A 26,153-nucleotide genomic window follows, 5' to 3' on the forward strand; every position below is an offset into this window, starting at 1 on the left:
GTGTGTCCTTGAGCCAACACAGCTGATTCAAATGGCTAAATGACCTCAACATGTCCTGAAGTTCTCCAGAGGCCTGGTAATGAACGCATCATTTGATTCAGGTGTGTTGACCCAGGGTGATATCTAAAACCTGCAGGACACAGGCCCTCGAGGCCTGGAGTTGCTCACCCCGTGGTATGTGGCGAGATCACTATAACACTATCAGTGTTAACGGGCTTCAGGATCACTGACTACAAAAACAAAATGATACTGTTTTGTATGAACATCCTCACACTGAAGCGGCTTAGAAACCCAGAAGTAGGTTTTTACAGCTGCTTTCTCAGCCCAATCTGAAGTTTCAGGAGAGGCTGGATGATTCAACAATATGGTTCAAACATCAGTAAACTTAAAGGGAAAAATCCATCCTTTGAAATGGCGAAGTCATGACCTTAACCCTGGGGAAATGCTTTGGCATGACCTTAAGTGCAAATGTGTCTTGGTGGGGGGGATTTTTTCCAGGCTGCCCCCAAATAAAGGCTCTCTTGTCATAACTAGGATGAAAACCAGACTATTTTGAGTAAATGCATGTTTGTTTTCAGGAGGACAGAAGTTAGAATACACACTGTTTTCTTATCATACTTGGTTAACAAGCTAATTAAACTGCATCTGAAAACTTAAAACGCTGTCAAAGGAAAAACGAGACTTCCCACTCGTCAAACACCGGCCCCTCCCGGGTTGAGGTTTCACTCCACCTGATGCCTCCGCCTCTTCTGTGAGCTCTCCTCCTGCACCAGTAGCTCCTGTTGCATGTAGAGCTGCTCCGGAAACGCTCCAGTCCTCATATCGACCTGTTTTTACGCTCGAATCGATTTCATAAGCTATTAAGGAAATTTAGAGCGCAACCGTATTTTATTATTATTGGTATGAATGAACTGCATGACCCTGTCGCGCGGATAAGAGCTACAGGTAGGTTTGAACTGATGATTTTTGCCAAACAAACACCTCGTTGGAATACGATGCTGTCCTAAAAGGTAACGCGCAGTAAGACAATGAGCAGCGTTTTTATTTTATTTTGGTATGATTTGACTCGATTAACTAGCAGGATAATTCCTACTGTCGCTTTTTTGTATTGTTTTATTTTTGTAAGTTGAAGCCAATCCTGCACTGTTTGAATACATTGAAGGCAACGTGATAATCGAGTACTGCTTTAACAATGTGTCTTTATAAAGGGAGCACGTTCTCATATCAATCAGTGTCACCAAATGCCACCAAACAGCTTTGGAAGAAGCGGCTAATGTGAGCCCTTCTGGACCCTCTCTGTTAGCCATCATGGGATGTGGCACCTCTGTCGCCACAGAAAAGCAAGGGGAAACACTGGAGCAGGGTAAGCATGTGTAGATGGTTTAATGCTGGAGTACACCGGACATTGGGATTTTTGTTGCGCCCCCCCCCCCCCCCTCAAAAATATACTGTAAATGGACTGATTCTTATATAGCGCTTTTCTACTCTCCCGGAGTACTCAAAGCGCTCTATACAACATGCCTCATTCACCCATTCACACAAGCGCTACATTCATACTAAACTAATCATCTAAACTACATTCATACTCCGATGAAGGCATCGGAGGGCAACTTGGGGTTAGTATCTTGCCCAAGGATATTTGGCACGCAGACTGGGGGAGCCAAGGATCGAACCACCAACCTTCTAATCAGTAGCTGATCTGCTCTACCACCTGAGCCACAGCCACCCAATACTATCCCCAGAGAGATTTGTTCCTCCTGTGAAAGGTGGGAAAAACCCACATGCAAAGACGTCACACACACAAAACACTAATTGGAAAGCAAAGCTCATGTGATGTTAAACAGCATATTTATTCGTGCTGTGTAATACTGCAAATTTTGGTATAGATCCAATACTAAGTAAACACTGCCAATGTTACCAATACTAATACTTTTAACTTATAAAGAGCTTATGTAGGGAAAAGCAGCGACTTAGCAAATGATTAACATAATTCAGTGAGCTACATACTGAACAAAGAAGATTGAAGCAAAGTATCGATCCCATCGTGCTTGTACCAATACCGATACCAGTGATGATATCGATTTTTTTTCTTTTAATGGATCCACCCACCTCTACTGTTTCTGGGCCCTTACAGAGACTTTTATTTCCCCTTACTCGAGTACAGGATAGTGTAATAAAGGATTACACATCAGGCACATACAGTTGCTCCTTATTAAAAATGACTGCAGTCAGTTCACCTAAATTGCAGGGTGTACTCCAGTTGTTACTGAGTGCTTGTGTTTATGCAAAGGCATTTTGTAATGCTAGTACTGCTACTACTATGCTTTAGTAAGTTGCTAACCTGTTCTGCTGCAGCAAGGTGATGATAGCTATTTTTTTGCTGCAGTAAATGTGCCTCTGATTTTGACAGATGATCCTTTCCCTCCTTTGCAGTCTGTCTTTTCTTCTCTTTAATGAGTGCTGCTGCTCCCAGAAGCTTGTTTAATTTGCTTAGTTTTCCCAATCCCACTGTTGCACACGACCTCCCTTGTGTCTTGTTATTTCTCATACCGTGTGTGTGTCTGTATATGCTCATTTGCACACAGTTTTATTCAATTACACGTTTCACGTTTTCTCGCTGAATTGTAGTTTTCCCTTCATGCAGATGAACCAGTTAAGACTCCCAGCCCGGCTCTGAGTAAGACCCCGCTCATCCTTAACTGCCAGGCTTTTACTTATGTGGCATCTGTGTTTGTGTGCTTGTCTGTCTGCATTTTTACATTTTGCAAGAGTAACGGAGGATTCCTGTGGCCTGTGGAGTTCTGTAGAACTAAAAAGAAAACAATGGGTAAATAACAGCTAAAGAGTCATAGGCATCTGAGGTATGAGTTGTTGAAGCAGTAGTATGGTTTCATGCTATGAGTGAGCGCTACAAATGGGATGTTTGCTTTGAGTGTGCTGGTGGAGATGTATGGGGAGGTCAGAAGGAGCTTCACTTTCTCTTTGTGGATCTAGAGAGGGACTGTATGAGGAAGTAAGGAGAGGCAGAGAAGTATGTTAGGGTGGTGTAGGAAGGACAGTGAGATGTGGAGTAGGAGTGGCACAAGGGTTCAAGGTAGGGGTAGGATTACAGTGGGGCAAAAAAGTATTTAGTCAGCCACCGATTGTGCAAGTTCCCCCACTTAAAATGATGACAGAGGTCAGTAATTTGCACCAGAGGTACACTTCAACTGTGAGAGACAGAATGTGAAAAAAAAATCCATGAATCCACATGGTAGGATTTGTAAAGAATTTATTCGTAAATTAGGGTGGAAAATAAGTATTTGGTCACCTCAAACAAGGAAAATCTCTGGCTCTCACAGACCTGTAACGTCTTCTGTAAGAAGCTTTTCTGTCCCCCACTCGTTACCTGTATGAATGGCACCTGTTTGAACTCATCATCTGTATAAAAGACACCTGTCCACAGCCTCAAACAGTCAGACTCCAAACTCTGCCATGGCCAAGACCAAAGAGCTTTCGAAGGACACCAGGAAAAGTATTGTAGACCTGCACCAGACTGGGAAGAGTGAATCCTCAATAGGCAAGCAGCTTGGTGTGAAAAAATCAACTGTGGGAGCTAGAGCAGGGCGATATGGCCAAAAATATTTATCACGATATATATTTGAAAATTTGCGATAACGATATAACCGACGATATAATTGATGCGAGACAAAATACAATTCCACAACATTACTAGCGCAAAAAGACAACCTTCCATTTATTTTCACTTAAACAAGAAGCTGGTTTTTATGTACATTAAAGCTTTATAAAAATGTAACAGTGCAAATGCAAATTCCTTGCTGAAAGTTTAACCAAAAGGCATTTCCAGTAGAAATGGGCTGACATATCCTGAGCATAACCATGTATAATATCCACTGAAGTTAAAAAGAGGTGCTTTGCAACATTAAACTGCAGTGTGCAGTACGCATTTTTCGGACCATAAGGTGCACGGGATTATTAAGGCACATTAAGCGAAACAAAGCAGTCAGATAAATCAAACTTTATTAAACTCATTCTTCTTGCTTCCTCCACTTCTGTACCATTGATTCATTAATGTTGAATTCTCTGGCAGCTGCTCTATTCCCATGTTGTTGCAGTATATTAATGACTAACCTCGTATTGTGGATGGATTATCTCAGTTGTTCTCCTGACTGAAGTTTGGTCCGTTTACAGCATCCTGCCATGCGATTGCATTTGTCTCTAACCATGAAGAACCTTCACGTTAACTTTTATAAGTGGAAAAGTGTTAGTGTTCGTCCTCCAGCTTCACTGTTTATGTTATGCTAACATAGCTGTGTCGCTAGCGATCACGTAGCACATCATTATATACCAGCTAGCCCAACTTCAGTAACCCTACAAACGTCAATGCTGTTTAGTTTCCTGTCTTCGTTTATGTTGGAAGTGATAGCAGAGCTGCACGTTTGATTTTTTTCAGAAATCTCTCCGTCAGAACATGCTATATCATGCTTAGGTAACTAGCGAAACTAGCGAGCTAACTTCCGCTAGCTTCCTGCTAACTTCTAACTCCGTTAAATGTAATAACTTTTGTTTTCATGGATGCCTGGAAGTTAAACTTTATAGTTACACCTGGTAAAGCAGCAATGCTGATCGTTTTATTAAAGATGAAAGAATTTAGACAGTTTTTAACTCTAAGTGATGCTGCAGTGTTGTTTGACCTGAAACATACGGAGTTTAGGACCCAGATTACTCCCAGATTTAAGAGCATCTTAGTCCGACAAATATGACAATAACAACGGCCGCTTGCATGTTCTGCAAAAAAATGTGCTTTGTCGTGTATCTGACGGACAAACACCAAACCAGTTCCACATCACTGAAGTTGCACCATTTTTACAAACCAATTCTGGTTCATCTGTTTCACTCAACAATCGGCCATGTGCGTATGAAAACAAAGGCACTGCGCATGCGCGTTTTACTCCCATTCTATCGCGATATTTCATTTTCCTATCGTTGCCTAACATTATACCGGTATTACCGTGAACGGTATAATATGGCCCAGCCCTAATATGAACTGTGATGCGATATACAAATCGGTGAAGTCAGGCTGACATGGTGTTTAGACACGTGTTGCTTTCTTCACTGACACATGCACCCGTTACAATTTTAGACTGCAGCAGATGTTTTCTGGCATCTGAGTTGCGGCATGGCTACAACAGGTGAATGGATACCATGGCAAATATAGAGACTGTACTTCAACTGCTTAGAGGTTAGCGGGTCAGCAGTCAGTGTTTTTCCATTTGTGTGTGCTTTTTACATTTGCATGTAAATTATTTAGTGAACAAAACTTTATTTGTAACTGGGGAATGAAACGAGTGAGTTGAGAGAGGCAGCGGTCTGCAACTATTTTATTTAAATCAGTATCACAAAGTAGTGGAGGTCTTTTGCGTGGAGCTGAATATGCAATAAAGACTTTTGCAAATAGCTCAACCTGATTGCTGGTGTATGATAAATCCTTAACCAAACCTGATGTTAATAAGCTTTAGGATAATTAATCCTGGATAAATGGTAGTGTTGCATCAGGAAGGTCATCCTGTGTGAAATCTTTGCCGAATCAAAGGTGCAAATCCATCTTCTGTTGTGACCCTTTAAACATTAAGGGAACACATGAATGTCCCACACAGGTTATTGGAGTGTATTAAAAATGGTACGTTTGATTCACGCGACAATGTCGAAACTTTAAAACTCTGGGTTGACAAAGTGTTTGCTATTCAGCATCCTAAATTATAAATGTGGAAACCTTGTATGCCCTCTGGTTTAACAATAATCAAAGATTAGTACTCTTTAAGCTGTGAACACATAACTGTTATATATTTCAGAGACATGCTTATAAATCTGCTTTTTATATGATTTAAGCAAAGCAATGGACAGCGCACAATGTCAGGAGTGATTTGTGGCCTGCTATGATGTATGGTTTGGAGACGGTGGTGCTGACAAAATGACAGGAGGTGGAACTGGACATGGCAAAGTTGAAGATGCTAGAATTTTTATTAAGAGTGACAAGATTAGAAATGAGTACATCAGAGGGACAGCTCAGGTTGAGTAGAGACAAGGTTGGAGGTGAGGATGAGATAGTTCAGACATGTTCATAGGAGGGATGGTGGATATATTGGATAAAGTTGAGTATGGAGTTGCCAGGCAGTAGGAAAGAGGAAGACCACAGAAGGGTCATGTATGTAGTGAAGGAGGACATCCAGAGGGTTGGTGTGACGGAGGACGATGCTAGGGATGGGGTGAGATGGAGACAGCTAAAAAAGACGTTTTCATTTTCATCTGTTTTCATCTTTGTTTGCTACTACATACACTCACTGGGCACTTTATTAGGTACGCCTTTTGCCCTCAGAACTGCCTTAGTTCTTCATGCCATAGATTTAACAAGGTGCTGGAAACATTGCTCAGAGATTTGATCCATACTGAGATGATAGCATCACACAGTACCTGCAGATTCATCTGCTACACATCCATGATGTGACATTTCTGTTCCACCACATCCCAAGGGAGCTGGGATTTGAGCATTTTGGTATGGTGCGCTGTCTTCCTGGAAGCAGCCATCACAAGGGTACAAATTTTAGCCCTACAATTTGAATGTTTCAGCATGTAGCATGTTGCTATCATACAATTTTTGTGATCCTTGAATTGTAGCCTCAGTTTCCTGTTCCTAACTGACAGGAATGCCACCTGTAGCCTGTCTATTTCAGAGATGCTCTTCTCCATACTTCGATTGTAACCAGTGGTTATTTGAGTTACTGTTGCCATCCTATCAGCTCAAAGCAGTCTGGCCATTGTCCTCTGAGTTCTGGCATCACCCAGAGATCAGCAGTTTCTTAAATACTCAAACCAGCCCGTCTGTCACCAACAACCATAGGATGTTACTTACATCACCTTTCTTCTCTATTCTGATGCTCAGTTTGAACTTCATCAGGTCATCTTGACCTAAATGCACTAAGTTGCTGCTATTTGATTGGTTGATTAGATATTTGTGTTAATGAGCAGTTGAACAGGAGTACCTAATAGAGTGGCTGGTATTTTCTCACATGCTTAGCCTGTAAATAAAAAATACAACATTTTGTTGCAGCTATGAAGGCAGCTGTTTTGATCCAGCGATGGTACCGGCGCTACATGGCCCGTCTTGAGATGAGACGCAGGTACACTTGGAACATTTTTCAGTCTATTGAATACGCCGGGGAACAAGACCAGCTGCAGGTGTCTCTCACTACAGGCATCTATTTTGCAAATTTCAGAAGTATCATAAAGCTTAAACATGCGTTTCTTTTTGGTTTTTCAGCTCTCTAGTTTCTTCACTTTCATGCTGGACAACTTCACTCAGCTGAATGGGAATGGGCCAGGTTAGGGGAGAGAATTCTCATATCTACAGCGTAAAAGGGTGTATTATTATTATTATTATCATTATTATCATTATTATTATTATTTTGCATGTCTAAAACTTAGATTTTTGCCTATAATATTTGGAACTGCTGAAGTAATGTTTGCTTCCTTTTGAAATAAAATATAATTTCCTAGTCCTGCTATGTAGACAGGATCTCACTGGGTTTTAATGTATGCAGAAACGACAAACTTATCACACTGTAGCAGCTAAATAAATGTGCCTAATTTTAAGAAACATTCGTTTTCTTATCAGTTGGTGTTTAATGATTGTTCTTTTTAACTTTTCCAACACCCCTATTGTTTAAATTAACACCATTTTGTTTGTTATGCCACTGTACTTTAGATATTTTGATCTAGACGAGGAAACCCATTGCGTATACCCTGTTGCTTAGCAACTACTGTGAATGTGGAGGCCAATGTGTCGGTGTGGTGCACTGAAACAGCTGTGGCTTAAGTGTGTATTGACCCGCTCTTCCAGCTCAAAAGCATAATGTTTCATTGACAAGCTAATCCTCAGGGAAACCCTTTTTTTGCTCATCATCTCCTGAACATCCTCTTCATGGGTTTTACGTTAAGTCTACATAAGGGATGCAAAGAGGCCAGACTCTGCTGTCTCTGTTTACTACGTACAGGATCTGTGTTTTTATATTTGTTTGTCAGGGACACTATAGAGGAAATAACACAATAGGAGAGGGACATGGGCCTCTGGGTAGACATCTGTCCCAGCACTGCTTGTTTGCATAATTTAAAGGCTGTTGGGATTTGTTCTTATATTTGAAACTTCAGTGAGGTCTCAAATATGAGAAGAATATTTAGTATAGTATAGCACCTGTATATGAGATTTTTGTAGTTTAAGACTACAAGAGAGAGGGGGAAAAGCAACAATACACTCCCAGTACAGACAAAATAGAAATTATTGATGATAAGCTTATCATTGATTAAGTCAGAAAAAGAAGAGCTGTGTGGTGGGTGGGTTGCAAAGCAGCTTGCAGATGTGCTGCACCTATAGTCGTGTTAAAGCAGGTTAAAAAGCGCCACCTAGAAAACAGTTTGCACTGGGGTGCTTAGAAGGGCATCAGCTAAGCCATCATCTCTCGTGAGCTGGCATTAACAACAGTGGATTTACCAGGATTGATAGCTGAGGTTTTTTAAGCTGTTATATAATTTTTTCATATAACCAAATATTGTGCATTCCTGTTTTGGATTTAAAGGATGTAAAGGTGAGGATAGAGGAAAAGGTACAAGATATATACCATTTACTCTTTTTTTTTCTTGACAAAGATAAGATTTCATGTTTGTGGACATCTAGCTTTCATTTTAAATAAATTATATGATATGTAAATTGCGTTTCAGACTTGATCTCCCAGCTGCTGGATCCAGTGGTGGACCCATGGTTAGACAGAGAAACCTGCTACAACCTGATCCATGTTCCAGAGTCCTACACCGGACCTAGACTATCATTTCCTCTCTCCGTCGCTGATACAAATGCGCTCCTGAGTGCGTTTAAGGATCAGCAGGTACCAAATATGAGCCTTTCACTTTGTCTCTTAAACATCTGATTGTCTGGTGGTTTAGATTTGGAGTGCTCACTGCTTTTTTCCACACAGACTCTCCATGCCAGATATGTTCTCCAGCTGCTGTATGAGACCAAAAAGCTCCTCAAACAGATGCCAAATATAGTTCACTTGTCGACATCCTACTACAAAGAGATCACTATATGTGGTGGGTCTCAGTGTCTCTTGTTAATTTAAGGTTCAAAATTTTCAGGACCATAAAAAAAATTAAAAAATATATATTTTAATCTCATTGTAGCATATGCTACACTGCGCAGACCAAATAAATGATCTCTGTAGTTTTTAAATGAGAGATGGTGCCTTGTGGTTGTTTAAAAACAGTTGATTGTATCTTACTGGCAGCAAGGTAAGTCCTACTTATTTGCACACTGATCAGCCACTTGACTCCTCTTGCACAGCTTTCCTCCTCCTACCTTTGCATGTCATTAAACTCAAGAATACTTGAGTAACAAAAATGAAAAAACACACACTCATAAGGCTGAGGTGGAGCAATCCTTATGATTAGGGAGTTTTAGTCTGCTTCTGTAAACCCATAAAGCAACAGGACTTCAGTTTCTTGATTGCAGTGACTTTTTTCTTTTGGTACAGGTGATCTGCACGGGCGACTTGATGACTTACTACTTATATTTTATAAGGTAAGGCTGCCCGTACAACAGCTTTCTTAGGCATCATTTGTGCATCATCTACCTCATAGCAATATCAGATTTCATGTAGATTTTTTTATAAATAAAAGACTGAACCCTCTGCAGTTAAATCCTAAGCAGTCACTATATGTAATTTTTATTTTTTAATAAATTCTTCTGCCCGTCAGAGAGCAAAGAACAACTAACTGACACGCATCAGTCATTTTTTAGACTGTAGGGTCATTGCAGGGGGGTTTTCTATGACAACAAACCTCAGATGGTTAAATAAGTAAAAGCTGAAGGTCTGACTGTTTTCATGTTTTGGTTTTTCTCAGAATGGCCTTCCCTCTGCAGAGACACTGTACGTGTTTAATGGGGACTTTGTGGACCGTGGAAAAAAGTCAGTTGAAGTGGTTATCCTGCTGTTTGCCTTCCTTTTGCTTTACCCAGACTACATGCACCTGAACCGAGGAAACCATGAAGACCACATAATGAACCTCAGGCAAGTTTAGAAAAGGGTGAAGTGAAAAATATTTACCTGTCTAGGTTCACCACGAACACGAGGAGAATAGCGTATCAGGGTTTAAAGGTTTGTGGTTTTCTTTTTTCAGATACGGGTTCACAAAGGAAGTCATGCAGAAGTACAAGGTAAAGTCCAAATACATGCCGTCAGTCTGATTTTATGTCCACAACTCAGTAAGCACTTTGCAGCTTGGTGACTGTCACAGCTGATTGTTATTTTAAATTACTGTTCTCGCCTGTTTGCAGACTCATGGCCGTGAGATCCTTCAGCTGTTTCAGGATGTTTTCAGCCTCCTGCCCATCGCAACAGTTATAGACGGAAAGATTCTGATCGTTCACGGAGGGATTTCAGACCAGACTGACTTAGACTTCCTGAGCTCCATAGAGAGACACAAGGTCAGCGGAATCAATCAGCTTTGGCCACCAGGGGTCAGAAAAAACAACTTTTTACATGCTGACACACTCATACCCACCACACAACAATGTAGCTGTGTGCAGCGTGGAAAAAAGTGGTTTGTAGTTTTATCCGGCAACAGGAGTCAGATTCCTGAGACGCATATCGAGACATGTTGTAGATTTGGTTCAGCAGCTTCTCGGTAACAGCTGCAAGGCTCAGTTATTGAAAAGTTATTAGAGTAGCTTCTTTCTAGGTCTGCTACTGTGTGAATAGGGGTTAAAATGGGATTTGGCAGGTGGGGAGACCCTAAGGTTGGGTGTCGGAGTGCGGTGTGGGGAAAGGCATCACTTTCCCTACTTCTCAGTAGGGGTGGCTGTGGCTCAGGTGGTGAAATGGGACTTTTACACACTGGAAAGGTAGCGGATCGATCCCGGACTCCTCCGGTCTGTGTGCCAAAGCATCCTTAAGCAAGATGCTAAACCCTGAGTAGTGTGATTCTGTGTGTGATATGTATGTTAGATATCAGTCACATAAGCTCTAGTTAAATTTTATTTGTATGCTACCTATAATCAGCTGGCCTCTGCTACTGTTCCAATATTCACTGCTCCATGTGGATTTAGCCAACTGAATTCATTAAGATCTAAGCAGATGTTTGTGAGCTGGTTGGCTGATTTCCAACCCCTAGACAACATAAAGCTGGTAAAAAGTAGAAGTTAAAAAAAGTGGAATTTGGTGAGTGAATCTAATCAGCACCATAAATCTGGTGTCCTTGATGAAACCAAACACTGAAAACAAAAGCAAAGTGTGCTTTGCAGTCCAACATACAGCATCATTGTGGCTGCCGTCAGCAGCAGTTATGCAATTTGAGACAATTTTATGGTTCAAGTTACAATGAATAAGTGAAATACCTTATTGTTAATATATGTGTGTGATGTAATGTATGTTGTTGGCTGGAAATACATTTACAAGGGTTACAGAATGTTTCCGGGGTGGAACCAATGTTTAGTCTGTTGTTTGGGGTGACAATATTTTCAGTTACACGCCACACTCGGTAGAGCGCAGCATGCTTTTCGTCTCTCTCTGGTGGTGGTAGAAACATGTAGACGTATGCAACGGAGTGTTCGACTATGGGAAAGAGTGACACTACAAGAAGCGTTTCATTTAACCCCTGCAAGTTAATGCGGCCAATGAGGTATGCAATTTGTATATGTTGTGATAGAAAATAAGATGTTTGTTTGTGATAGAGCGAGCGAGTTTATGGTAACCACGTGTATATGTTAGCATTTTGTGAAGGTAAATTGTAAGCATTTGTGTTGTTTAATGATGTACCTTATTGTTTATTCTCTATGAGAACAATGTACGGCGGAAATTGATTATTTTATGTTGTTGTACAGTTCTCACGGCATCGTTACGGCATCTCTGGTGGCATCGTTGGTGGCGCCCGTGTGCAATAAATGCCAGTAAATCAAGAACGCCTTGTGTTCGTTTTTCAACTTGGAGGGAGTTACAGTGAGAACTCAGTCTGCTCGGCATGAGGCGAGGAGACGAGTAGCGGTGTCGTCATCCACTGAGCAAGAAGAAATTCATCGCACGCTAGCATCAGACAGATAAGACTATGCATACGCCAGTTAACCTAAGCAGCAAACAGTTGAAGTTTACATGGACGATCCTTTAAGTGATGCATTTAAAACAAGTTAAATGTTAAGAAGTGGGTCAACTTTGACGACTGTTTAACGGAACACTGTAAGAACTGAAAGTAATCTGGTGCTCTGCATATCTCCTTTCTAAGTTCATGGTTCTGTCTAATAAGATTTTTTATAGGTGAAGTCATTTTACCTATTCGTGTTATTTGGATGCTAGAAGTGTTGTAGAATTAAGTGCTGCGTCGTATGTGTTGTTGGTTTAGGAACAAAGTTCACCATATTTATACGACTCAAGATGGTATTCATTCAGATATTTTATTAAGGTTTAAGGTGTTGTAAAATCTTGAAGGTATTATCCATTCTTGATGTTTTGGACAAGTTCACCTAAAGACAAGGTTAAGCTTGTAGCTATTAATATTTCAGGCAATTGAGCTGGTCTGTTGTTAAACCGCATGTCTGTTAAAGGTATAGCTAGAATTTATTTTGTGCCAAGTAATAAGTAAACATCGCAGAATGGATCAAACAACTGAATATGAAACTAAGAACGGCGACGTACTTGAGGATAGTAGTGCCACAAATGTACAGCAGTCATGTGAAGAAGAGCCACGAAGAAGTCAAAGACCTCGAAAGCTTACTGAAAAGGCTCAGCAACTGCATGATGATAAGTCAAAAAAACTTCAGCATCGTTTCACTACAACTTATGATAAATGGAAAGCAAACGCCAAGCAAGCTAAGAAAATGATAAAGGGAGCCCCCTCTGTTGAGGTTGTGAAGGATTTGATGTGTAAGTTAAGTTGTGCATCAGCAGATGTGAAACACGCATATGAAGATTTGCGCAAATGTGCTTCCCCAGACAGTGAGATCCGTCGTAGGGCAGACACCTGTGACGCGGTATCCAAAATAATCTTGGACAATGCAACCACTTACCTTCAGAATAAAGATAACGAAGACGTTCAGATAGAGGATTTAGTCTGGCCTGAGTCTAGTTCAGTGTTTTCATCTTCAGCTTCTCAAGGCATAAGTAAGGGCTCTCAAAGAAGTCTAAGCTCTGCAAGCAGTTCCAGCATAAAGTCACAAAAGTCAAGCCTTTCCTCCATTAAGAGACAAGAGGCCGTAGCAGAGCTAGCTGCTACACAAGCTGCACTAAAGGTCCTGCAAGAGATAGAATGTGAGCAACAAGAACTTGAAAGTCTTGAAGAAGAAAATCGAAAGAAGATTGCATTACAAGAGGAAGAAAATGTGGCAAGAAAGAAAGCACTGGAAGAGAAACGCAGACAAATAGAGCGCTTACAGACTGTTAAGGAGCTAAGTGCGGCGAAGGCACGACTCCAAGTTTATGAACAAGACATAAGCTCGGATGAGGAAATAACAGAGTTACTTCATAACCACGCAGCTCAACAACATAGATCTCCAGGAGTTGTAAGGAGTCCACGTGAGCATCCCGTGATACACCAAGCAGATAGTATCACAGTCCTCGCTGAAGCAATAGCAGAGTCTATTAATGTAAGCCGTCTCCCAACACCTGAACCATCTATCTTCATGGGTGATCCACTAAGGTATAGCGATTGGAAGATGTCATTTCAAACCCTGATAGGTAGGAAAAACATTCCAGTAGGGGAAAGAGTCTATTACCTTCGTAAATATGTTGGCGGACCTGCAAAAAAGGCCATTGAAAGCTACTTCCTATTAGGAACGGATACAGCTTACAACTCAGCATGGGACATCCTGGAAGAAAGGTTTGGAAGTTCATTTGTGATAGCTAAAGCTTTCAAGGATAAGCTTGCCGCATGGCCCAAAATCGGACCCAAAGACAGTGTTGAGCTGAGGGATTTTTCAGACTTCCTTAGAGGCTGCCAGGCTGCAATGTCCCAGATTAAGGGTCTGGAAGTATTGAACGACTGTGATGAAAATCAAAAACTTCTAACAAAACTGCCAGATTGGCTGGTGGCCAGTTGGAACAGGAAGGTGACCGAGGTAGAAGAAACTTGTAATGTGTTTCCTACTTTCAGTCAGTTCGTGGAATTCATCACAAAGGAAGCAAAAATAGCTTGCAACCCAGTGACTTCTCTTCATGCCCTGAAGTTTAATGATGGTGAAAAGGTAAAGATAACAAAGGCACGAAACATTGGTGCAAAGGTGCTTGCGAGCAACTCTGAAGAGAATGCAGAACGTAAGAAATGCACTTTTTGTGAAAGATGCAATCATGGCATACAGACATGCTGGAAGTTCAGGGAAAGACCAGTTGAGGAACGCGTTAAGTTTGTTCAGACAAGGAAGTTGTGCTTTGGATGTTTACAACCAGGACATCTCTCAAGGACCTGCAAAAGAAGGAGTCTTTGTGAGACATGTAAGGAAAAACACCCAACATGTTTACATGAAGACCGTGAAAGAGCAACCAGAAGAGAGAAAGGCAGTGATGAGCATGGGGAGAGTGTAAAAAACTCGAAATATGCTAAGTCAACGGAAGGAACAGAGAGCAAACATACTCCTGAACCATCAAATGAAGCCACGTCAAACAGAGTAGTGCAAGGTATGGACAGCATGTACTCCTCTACGGTTGTCCCAGTTTGGCTATCTACATCAAGTAACCCAGAGAATGAAATTCTTGTATATGCACTACTTGACAACCAAAGCGATACCACATTCATTATGCAAGATAAGGCAGAAGCTCTGGAAATGAAAGGGGAGGCTGTGCAGTTAAAACTCTCCACACTTTCATCCAGAAATACAATCATCCCGAGTCAAAGGTTAGTTGGACTGCAGGTGAGAGGTTTCTATTCATCAAAGAAGATTTCTCTCCCTGTAACCTATTCAAGAGAGTTCATCCCTGCCAATCTAAGTCACATTCCTACACCAAGAACGGCAAGAGCTTGGACACACCTAGAGCATCTTGCAGAGGAGATCGCTCCATTGATTGAGTGCGATGTAGGGCTTCTCATAGGATACAACTGTCCACAGGCTTTGCTGCCCCGAGAGGTCGTCCCAGGTAAAGACAATGAGCCATTTGCTCAAAGGACAGATCTTGGATGGAGCATAGTCGGTTGTGTTAGCCCATGTGTCGACTATGGTGATGCTATAGGAAGCAGTCACAAGATTGTCATGAAGTCAGTGAAACCTCACCTCCAGACATCTAAGAAGCTCACAAACGAAGTGAAATATATATGTCGAACCCAAGTCAAGGAGTTCATTTCACCGCCAGATGTGCTGAGGATGCTTGAGTCTGACTTCAGTGAGAGAAGAGTAGAGGATGCTAATCTATCTCAGGAAGACTTGCGTTTCCTAACCATCATGGAAGAAGGAATCAAAATCAAGGCGGATGGTCACTGTGAAATGCCGCTCCCCTTCAAGAAAGATCGACCAAATCTCCCAGACAATAAGACGTGTGCAGTCCATAGGCTTCGATGTTTGAAAGGAAGATTTGAAAAGAACAAACAATATCAAAGGGACTACACGACCTTTATGAGTGAAATCATAACAAATGGGGATGCAGAAAAGGTCCCAAGAGGAGAAATTAACAACAGTCCTGTGTGGTACATTCCTCATCACGGGGTGTATCACCCACACAAGCCAGGAAAAATACGGGTTGTATTCGACTGCTCAGCAAGATTTGAAGGCGTGTCACTAAATGATCACCTTCTTACCGGACCAGAATTAACGAACAGCCTGATAGGTGTTCTCTGTCGCTTTCGCAAGGGACAAGTTGCCATAATGTGCGATATCGAGCGTATGTTCCATCAGTTTCACGTCAAAGCAGAGGACCAGGACTACTTGAGATTTCTCTGGTGGGACGATGGAAACTTCCAGGCTCAACCATCAGTCTATCGCATGCGAGTGCATCTATTTGGAGCTGCCTCTTCCCCTGGTTGTGCAAACTTTGGGTTGAAACATGTTGCTGCCCAAGGACATGGTCACTACAGTGAAACGACCATTCAGTTCATTGAACGAAACTTTTACGTGGACGATGGGCTCACAAGTGTCGCAACCAAGGATGAAGCCATTAAGTTAGTAAAGGAAGCAAGGCAACTCTGCAGTGCTGGCAAACTGCGAATTCACAAATTCATTTCTAACGATCATGAGGTACTTGCATCCATTCCAGAGAGTGAACGTGCAGATTCAGTACGAAACCGCAACTTGGTTCTTGGTGAGTCCCAAATTGAGAGAGCTCTGGGAATCAAATGGTGCATTGTTGCAGACCAGTTCCATTTCAGAGTGATTGTGGATGAACGCCCACTTTCCAGAAGAGGAGTCTTATCAACTGTGGCATCCATCTATGACCCTCTCGGCTTTGTGGCACCATTTGTTCTGGTTGGAAAGCAAATACTCCAACAGATGTGTCAAGACAAGGTTGGATGGGATGAACCACTGTCAAAAGAGCTCAAACCACGGTGGGAGTCTTGGCTATTGGATTTAAGGAACCTGGCTGACATCAAAATTCAGCGCTGTTATCTCCCAGAAGGTTTTGAGAAGGTCGAAAGATATGAACTGCATCATTTCTCAGATGCGAGTGTTAAAGGGTACGGTGAATGTTCTTACTTGAGAGCAATCAGTGTTTCAAACCAAGTCCACTGCTCTCTAGTTATTGGCAAAGCCAGGGTGACTCCTACAAAGGTCACCACAGTACCCAGGCTTGAGCTATCAGCAGCAGTTATTGCCGTGCGAACGAGTGACCTGCTTAAAAGGGAGTTGGAAGTTCAAGCCAAAGAATTCTTTTGGACAGATTCGAAGGTTGTTCTTGGATACATCAACAACGAGGCTAGAAGGTTTCACATATTTGTGGCAAATCGCATTCAGCGTATCCAAGAAGGTTCCGATCCAGACCAATGGAGATATGTGACTTCTGAGAACAATCCCGCTGACCATGCATCACGGGGTCTGACAGCAAAGGGACTAATTACTTCCAGCTGGTTCACCGGTCCAGATTTTCTCTGGCAGGATAAACTTCCTGCTGATGACATTAAGGTGGGAGAGTTGGGAGCTGAAGATCCAGAACTTCGTAAGACTTTTGTCCATAAGACACTGACCACAGAAGATTCGTTGCTCAATCATTTCTCAAGATTCTCAAACTGGACAAGGCTAGTTAAAGCAATTGCACGACTCAAGCGATACGTCAACGAGCTGAAAGGTCTGACGTACAGAACAAACGAAGTCACCAGTCTTGAGGAGAGGAAAGAGGCAGAGCTTTTCATCATAGCTACTGTCCAAAACGAACTGTTTTCTGAAGAAATCAAAGATCTGAAATCGAAGCAGACAACAACAAGAGATCGTGCAAATAGGTTGCACAAACTGAATCCTTTTTTGGATAAAAGGGGTGTGTTAAGAGTGGGAGGTCGGCTGGAGCATGCAGATTTACACCCACACATCAAACATCCAATGATCTTGCCTTTACAACGAGGTTCAGTTGAAAAATCATTAATGATTTGGTGGGAGTGTGGCTGCCGTCAGCAGCAGTTATGCAATTTGAGACAATTTTATGGTTCAAGTTACAATGAATAAGTGAAATACCTTATTGTTAATATATGTGTGTGATGTAATGTATGTTGTTGGCTGGAAATACATTTACAAGGGTTACAGAATGTTTCCGGGGTGGAACCAATGTTTAGTCTGTTGTTTGGGGTGACAATATTTTCAGTTACACGCCACACTCGGTAGAGCGCAGCATGCTTTTCGTCTCTCTCTGGTGGTGGTAGAAACATGTAGACGTATGCAACGGAGTGTTCGACTATGGGAAAGAGTGACACTACAAGAAGCGTTTCATTTAACCCCTGCAAGTTAATGCGGCCAATGAGGTATGCAATTTGTATATGTTGTGATAGAAAATAAGATGTTTGTTTGTGATAGAGCGAGCGAGTTTATGGTAACCACGTGTATATGTTAGCATTTTGTGAAGGTAAATTGTAAGCATTTGTGTTGTTTAATGATGTACCTTATTGTTTATTCTCTATGAGAACAATGTACGGCGGAAATTGATTATTTTATGTTGTTGTACAGTTCTCACGGCATCGTTACGGCATCTCTGGTGGCATCGTTGGTGGCGCCCGTGTGCAATAAATGCCAGTAAATCAAGAACGCCTTGTGTTCGTTTTTCAACTTGGAGGGAGTTACAATCATTGTGAAGTTCACCTGTTTGTGTGTTTGTTAAACTGTTTGAAAAGTTGCATTTGAAATTCCCTGCATGATTACTCTGTTTATGCTCACTCCTCCTCTATAGCGCTGATTAGATTCTGAATTAGGCCATCATGAACAAACTTTATTCACATCTGCACCTTAAACACATCACAGAGATGAGAGGTAAAACAGGTTGTGTTGATGGTGTAAGCAAGGCCATTTAATTGCTCATTAATCTAAAGTGCCTCAATGCCTTTCCAGACACTTCCAGCCCACTTTAACCCCAGTTTGTGGGCTTTTATTATGGTATCAATCTGCATTCAAGATTGCTACTCCAAGTCCGATTAATGGACTCCTGCTTTATAAAAAAACAAAATATTTATCCTGACAAATTTTGAAGGTTTCTGTGACATTGCAGTGTTTCACGGTAGGATTAGCTGAATAATGAAGCAGCAAACCGGAGGCCAGGTTTCCAGCAGAAGGGTTACAAAAGTAGGAAATTCATGCACAGGGATTAAGAGAAACAAATTGTGAGGGTTCACCTTATTTTGCAGGACCCATACAGAGTAGTTTGACTTTGCTTCACTGTTTGATGCTCAGGTGATGTTCACTAAGTTTCAGTTTCACAGAGCTTTTCTTCTGGCGTGTCTCAGACAAATGCTAAAAGATGTTTAAATGCGTCTAATATGGCAACCTTCAACACTCTGTCCTGTACCTATGCTATTTTATTGTTTTATTATTATTTATTATTTATTTTTATTTTGAATGATGGACTCTTGGTTTTGAAAGAAAATGACACAAAAATAAAATTGTATTTGAATAAATTATTGCATTTATTCTCTTAAAATGCAGAAAGCACAGAGCATGAATGGTCATCACAGGTATTTCAGAGAATGCTTTAATATGTATGAAAGTTATCATTAAGGTGGATTTTATTGATTTATTTGTTTATTTTTTACATTAAAATACTCCTTTAGTACTTGCTAAGCACTGCACTAAAGATGTGTGTATACCTTTTTTTTCACCCTTTTTTTTTATGTTACTTTTCTGTCTTCACGTTTTGCTGTTTGTCAGCACGATGTTTCCACCTCACTGCTACCTCCCATTCCTTCCTCTTGTAGGTGAAATCAGCCCTGAGATTTCCCAGGTGCAGTTTGGAGCACCTGGACATCAGTCAGTCCTGCAGACAGACCAAAAGAACGAGATCCACAGACAGCTCTCGTCCCAGCAGCAGTCGCAGTCAAAACAAGAACCAAAGGACACCCAACACGAGGTGTGACCGCAGCCCACAGACACTTACATGTGTTTTTATGTAGTAAGGTCCGTGTGCAGTTAGCTCCTGTTAACAGCTACAGGGCCTCTTTTCTACCGCCGTTTGTTTTTTCTCTAGGAAGAAGCGATGCAGGCTCAGCAGACAAGACAGCGCCGCCTCCACCTCTTCCTCCTCCTCGTCTTCCTCGTCATCCTCTTCACTCTGCTCTCCTCGAACCCCATCCTGCCTCTCCCCGCATGCTTTTCCATCTTCTCCTTGCATGCCTTACTCTGTTAATGTCCTCCAAGTGCCTTTCCTGGACTCCCTGTCCTCCGTTCCCCTCCCATCACCTTCGCAGCATGAGCAGGAATGGAAGCAGGTGAGAGGAGCAGAGAACACATTAACACTGTTTAATAATCCACTCATTTGATGAGCTCCTTCTTTGTCTTGGTCAACACTTTTATCTGCTTTACTCTGGAGCAGATAGTGGATATATTGTGGAGTGACCCTAAAATCCAAGATGGCTGCAGTCCCAACACCTTTAGAGGTGGAGGCTGCTACTTTGGCCCTGACGTCACCCAGAGACTACTGCTCCAACACGGACTCCAGCTGCTCATCCGCTCACATGAGTGCAAACAAGAAGGATACGAGTTCTGTCACAGTGGAAAGGTACACAAGGTGCAATCATTTCATTTAAATGTGTCACTAACACTTTAAAATACGGCCAAGACTAAGGGCTTAATTCCCCTGTAATTAAATGGAATTTCACTGCAATTACAATTACAGTTAAGTGTAGGTACCCTCGGGTAAGAGGATAATAAGTAATATTTTTACACAAATTAAAGAAATAATTATACTCTAAGCAAATATAAGTACTCTTTAAATAATTATAATGAATGTCTAAGTAATTTTAAATAGCGCATGAGGAACTTTAAACTTTGTATAACGTAAGGTATTTTATATTAAAGCAATAATTACAATGTAATTACATTTAAGTAGTGCATAAGTAATTTTAGTAGTGCCTAAATTCTAGATATAGTACAGGAAAGGAGATATAAATTACACTGTATGTTATTTTAAGTACTTCTAAAGTAATGTTGTACTGCATCATTTCTTTAATTTTGCTGAAAAACAAACAATATTTTCCCATCTTACATTGTACAATTTAGGGGAACCAGCCGTGTTATGGAGTGGCTTAACTCTGGCTCCATCATAAGGTCACGTAGGCCTGAGAGTTTTCCTTGTAAGTCGTTAAGGCGGAACAGTCATTTCATTTATATTGGAAAAGTAAAAGGACAGTTGAATAATAAAGCATTCATCATGAGCATCAACATTATGAATACTGAGTAAAGATGTAACAAGACGAGATTAATCCACTTCATAATACCGCCAACACCATGAAAAATACAACATATTTACAATGTAAGATGAGGAAATATTGTTTGTTTTTCAGATAAATTTAACAGTACTTACATTTGCTTACAGTATAGTAATTTCCTCTGAAGCACTGACTTGTTACCTCTTATTCTAGTGTGCCTACCTTTAGGTATTTGTAGGTAAATATAATTACATTATAATTTCAAAAAGTACATTGAAATTCCAATAAATTAAAAAAGAAATTCTGAAAAATTCTAAAAAATGTTGTTCACTGTCTAAAGGTTTTGCCTTGTTGAGTCTATTTCCATATTGTAGGTGATCACCATCTTCTCTGCGTCCAATTATTACGAGGAGGGAAGCAACCGAGGAGCCTATGTCAAACTGGGGCGAGAGCTGGTGCCCCGCTTCTACCAGTACCAAGTCAGCCGGACTACTCGCAAACTTACTCTGACACAGAGGTAACACGGGTGTCTGGTGTGTCTGTGTACTGTGGGGGCGATGAAGCAATGCTCAGAGTAGTAGCACTGAAACTAATCATGACAAAATCTTGTGCATAATTATATAATTCTATTAAATGTGTAAGAAAGGTTGGTCTAGGTTAACGTTTGTGTCTGCAGAGTGCGAGCCGCTGAGGGCTCTGCTCTCAGAGCCTTAAAGGAGAAGCTGTTCGCTCACCGCTCCGAGCTGATGGCCGGCTTCCAGCAGTACGACCAGAATAACACAGGTGCTCTCTTCTCACTCCATTTTCTTATAAATGTCATGTTTTAATATTCAGGTTTGATTCCCAGGCTGACATGGAGAGTTTTTACATTTGCACACGCCTTGCTTCAGGTCGTGTGTCAGTCTGCGAGTGGGCTCTGGTTCTGGAGTCTGTACTGAGACTGGACCTGCCGTGGAGGACGCTTCGTCCACACTTAGCCCGTCTGGCACCAGATGGCAGCCTGGAGTATCAGTCCTGCTTCGAGGATATGGGACCAGGCATTCCTCTGCCGCAGGTCAGAAACAAAGGGGTACAAAAGAAACACGTACATTCGCTCGAGAAATGACCTTAAAGGGAAAAGGAGATGAAGGAAAACCCTTAAAGGTCACTGTTTTCATCTGAAGTTATACGCTTAATATAAACATCCCTTTGTCTTATTATACAATACTCCAGTCACAAACATCCAGATTATCGAAAGGCTCTTCACAGCATTTTTTTTTACATAGCAGTTCTTTCTCATTTGCACTTTTAAAACGAGTCCATTTTACTCCTGATCCTGTTCTTTTGTCTACAATGTCGAACTTGTATCTGCGAGGAGGGATTTTGCCCCTAGTGGTACAGTTACTTCTAGCTTCGCAGTACATATTCCCAGCGCTGCTGCTGTTAAACACAGCTGGAAGGACTCCTGTTTTTTATCTTTCAGGTCACTCCAAATTTGGCTGAAACTCTGTTCAGATACAGGACAGACATTGAGATAATATTCAACATCATAGACAAAGATCATTCAGGTAAATGAAAAGCAAAATATCTTTTTCGAGATAATGTTTCAAATAAGCCAAAACTGACTTGTACGTGAGTGATGTTTGTTTTAACCTGTAGGTCTGATTTCCATTGAGGAGTTTCGTCAAACTTGGCGTCTTTTTAGCGCTCACTTGGGAGTTGCCATCGACGACAGTGCCATTGATGACCTGGCCCGGAGTATTGACTTTAATAAGGATGGCAGTATAGACTTCACTGAGTTCCTAGAGGCATTTAGAGTGGTACACAAACTGGACAGCAAAGATCAGCAACTGCATGAAAAGATGGATGGAGAGAAGAGGACAGGCTGAATACTAAACTGTGGAAGTACCAATGTAGGATACTGTAGGATATAACAAAGGACAGCATATACATCTCAGAATACTTGAAGACAATACCACTGGAAGTGATTAGGTCATGATTCATTAGCAGATTTCTCAATTGTGGTTTGTGGGTTAGGGTTAGGGGTATGGCTCTGGGAATGCCGATATCTAAGGCTGATTTAAATAAAGTGATATATCCCTAATTTTATTATGTCTTTTATTGCACCACCAGCTTTTTAGAGGGGCTGACTGTGGAGAAAAAAAAACGTCTTAACAACTGCTGGCTGTAGTAAAATGAATATTTCAAAGAACAGCACAATAGAGTTAAAAACCTTTACAGTGAGCTGATTAAAAAAAATCAGCTACAAAATCAGAAGAAGCTCTGGAGGCGTTGTGTACTTCAGGCACTGTTTGATTTACTTTTATTCATTTTCTTCCACAGAAATTAAATTGAAAAGTATGCTGCGATTGAAAACGATTGTACAGCTAATAAAGTTGACTGAATGTAGGTTTACAAGTATTGGTGTAAAAGATGCTTTTTTTTTTTTTTTTTTTTTACTTAACAAAATAAAAATAATATCTGTGTGTGTGTGTGAGTGTGGACAGGTGTCTAAGACAGAGTGTATGTTCAACTCTGTTTGGCTCATAGCTGATAGAAAGTTCAGCTGTTGAACTTTAATCCCTGTGCTCAAGAAATACATTTAGAAAGAGGAAGAAGTCCCTGGGATTTTCAAAGTAAAATAAGCCCACTGAATGCACTATGGAAAAATGTCTGAACCTTTCTGTGTTGATTGTTACATCAATTTAAAATTCCTCTAAAGTACCTAAGTGCTTTGGAGAGAGGCGCATTTACATTCCAGGTCTCCAAAGAACAAAAACAAAATACACAAGAAGCTGAAAGATGTGTTTTGTTATATTAAATAATTATTGTTGAAAGTAAAACCCACTAAAATGTTTTCAGAATTTGCAAATTGATGATGATCATTCATCTCATGAATCACAACACACTGTTCTTCCCCCACACAAGGTTCTCTTCTAAGTTAAAGATCTTGTTATTGGCATTATTGGCTGTTTTTATGTGGTGTGGTATCAATACTAAATTTTTCAGTAACACACAGCACTAATTAGAAAGTCTTGATGGTCACTCTAGAGCAGGCCTCAGAGATTTCAAATCTCCACTGATGTATTAATAATACACATTTGACTGGATTGATAATACTCCAGGGACCAGGAGATAAAAGGAACCGAGATGTCTTGACTGTGGTACTTGTGTTACTGCATTAAAGTGGACAGATTACAAGCACCTTTACTGGAGAGTTTTGGCTGTGGGTGGGAATGCACAGAAATATATTACTTCTAATTCCTGACCTTGCTCCCTGTCACTTATAGAAAATGGATGTGAACTTGTTGACGTCACCTTTGAAATGTTTTCCTGCGAGTGTCTTAAGGTTTACCAGTGCAGCAGCACTTTAGATTATATTTAGCAAGAAAACTAAAAAGTTGAAAAGAGAGCATGTTGAGTATACCGGAAGGATTTGGGACAAAACATGAAGCTCTGATGGGCGAGTAGTTTGTGTCTCTATGAGGGATTGGAACATTGTTACTGCCTACATGTTTAAATTATTCACTCATGCTCACTGGAATGACACTGGCTCCTGGCTATGTCACAAAATGAAATGCTGAAAGGAGCTAGTACCACACCCCAAATTTAAATTAAGACAGATTTAATAGTGTCCACTTGTAATAAATTAGCAGGTCTCATTGTTCACCTTCAAGACTGACATTTTTCAATACTGTTAGAGTAAGAAAAAAAAAACAGTTGTTTTACTGGCTACAATGTCCTTATTTGTTTGATTAACAGACTACTTTTGGCTGGGCTCCTCCAAAGCAACCTTATAAATTTATGATACGAACATTTTTAAACAATTTGCGTTTCAGTTTTGTTAGTGTGTGTTTTTTTCTAATGGTTATGTTCAATGTTCCCTCTAAGCTGCGCGCGTGCGCAATTGCGCACTACTGGCACGGTCTCTGCGCACAGAAAAACTGTGTTGCGCACACAAAAAAAAATCTAACCAGAACTGAAATTAAGATTAAAACTTTGCAGTGTTAGTCAGTAAGTGACTGGCTGCTCCCGTCCAGCCAATGATGCGATTCACATTCGTATATACGCAGCTAATCAACGTCGTTGACAGACTATGACAGCGTCCTTATGTGCCGACATCAGTGTTTTAGCTAGCAAAGCAGCGTGGCTGATGTGGTGTGAAGCCACGTTAATGACAACGTGTACAACCATTGGAGATGTGAGCAGGACAGACGGAACAACTGACGGAAAAAGTGTGGACTTTATACCAGTTGTGTTGATAGCAGGGGCGGAGCGTGGGGGTGGCTTACTGGGCTTAAGCCCGGGTTGTTTTGTCAGAAGCCCGGGGTCTTTTGGAGTGTAATTTTTTCATAGATGCCTGGCTGACAACTGTATAAAACAAAAAGTACACACAATATTCGAAGCACATAGTGCACACTTGGGGGAATTTACGACTGTGCGTGAATCCCCCCTGATATTGGTATGATCTGAGCTCAGGCACTAAGCGACTGAGCGAGGGGGCGGGGCAGCTGCTACCTGTGTGCGCTGTTGGAGAAACGGAGCCAGCCATACCAAGGAGAGCTTAAGTTTGACCAGGTACCAAAGCAAATCATTCGTACCGTACAAATAATGTAAATATGACGGTGCATCACGAAAGATTGATATCAAACTGATCACTTGACCAATATTACGTTACTTGCTCTTCGAGTGAATCAACAAATGGCAAAATGAAAAGCCGAACAAATGCTATTTTTTTAGAGAGTCTTAGCTTACGTGTGTTTATTTCATATTTTCAGTTCTTACCCTCCCCGACTAAATCGGTTTCAGTTATGTACTGAAATATAAGAATGGACATTAGAGGGTTCTTTCAAAGAAAAAACTCTGATTGATGTTATTTTATATATTATGCTTTGCATGTTGTTCAGTATATTTCTATGCAAAACAAGAGGGATTTCAGTACACAGCAGGATATTCACATTTGTAACCAGATATTTACATACACTTTAGGGAGAAAACATAAAACATTTTTACTGTACAACATCAATTTAGAGTAAACTTTTGTTTTAGATAAATATTGAAATATATTTTGAATTAGTTAAATGTCAGAATAAAGAGAGACAGAGATTTCTGTTTTTTATCACTTTCATCAAATTTAGGAGTACATGTACACTAAGTTTATTGTTAATTAATAAGAAAACTCCAGACGATTCCATTCTGAGCTGAAGAAGCTTCTGATAGGTTAGTAGAGTCCATGTGAGTAAACTGGTGGCACAGCTGTGGATGCATATAAGGCAAAACACAGAGTCTGTTTCTTTGACATGGGAAAATCAAGAGATGTC

General features: G+C 40.9%; 1 protein-coding gene across 5 annotated transcripts; it reads left to right on the top strand.

Moving 5' to 3' along the window:
- The first annotated feature begins 813 nt into the window (after positions 1 to 813).
- ppef1 (protein phosphatase, EF-hand calcium binding domain 1) lies at positions 814 to 23,318 on the top strand. 5 transcript variants are annotated; one of them, XM_085273084.1, is made up of 19 exons: positions 814 to 945; positions 1,209 to 1,363; positions 2,645 to 2,827; positions 7,109 to 7,236; positions 7,319 to 7,379; positions 8,773 to 8,936; positions 9,027 to 9,141; positions 9,582 to 9,628; positions 9,952 to 10,118; positions 10,228 to 10,264; positions 10,385 to 10,534; positions 19,405 to 19,556; positions 19,674 to 19,914; positions 20,019 to 20,204; positions 21,228 to 21,370; positions 21,530 to 21,636; positions 21,744 to 21,907; positions 22,316 to 22,400; positions 22,492 to 23,318. In XM_085273084.1, the coding sequence occupies exons 2-19, from the start codon at positions 1,309 to 1,311 to the stop codon at positions 22,719 to 22,721; spliced, it is 2,415 nt and encodes an 804-aa protein (XP_085129210.1). In that variant the 5' UTR covers positions 814 to 945; positions 1,209 to 1,308; the 3' UTR covers positions 22,722 to 23,318. The 5 variants fall into 5 exon arrangements, 3 of the variants coding, with proteins under 3 accessions (XP_085129210.1, XP_085129200.1, XP_085129180.1); XM_085273074.1 differs by lacking the exon at positions 2,645 to 2,827; XR_014892422.1 differs by lacking the exons at positions 814 to 945; positions 1,209 to 1,363; positions 2,645 to 2,827; ... (13 more) ...; positions 22,316 to 22,400; positions 22,492 to 23,318 and adding an exon at positions 11,376 to 17,964 and having other exon boundaries at positions 18,167 to 19,547.
- The last annotated feature ends 2,835 nt before the right edge of the window (positions 23,319 to 26,153 follow it).

Source organism: Mchenga conophoros, linkage group LG1, assembly GCF_057382185.1.
Source record: "Mchenga conophoros isolate Kocher_MC1m ecotype Shallow Benthic linkage group LG1, M_conophoros_male_GT1.1, whole genome shotgun sequence".
In the NCBI taxonomy this organism is placed as follows: domain Eukaryota; kingdom Metazoa; phylum Chordata; class Actinopteri; order Cichliformes; family Cichlidae; genus Mchenga; species Mchenga conophoros.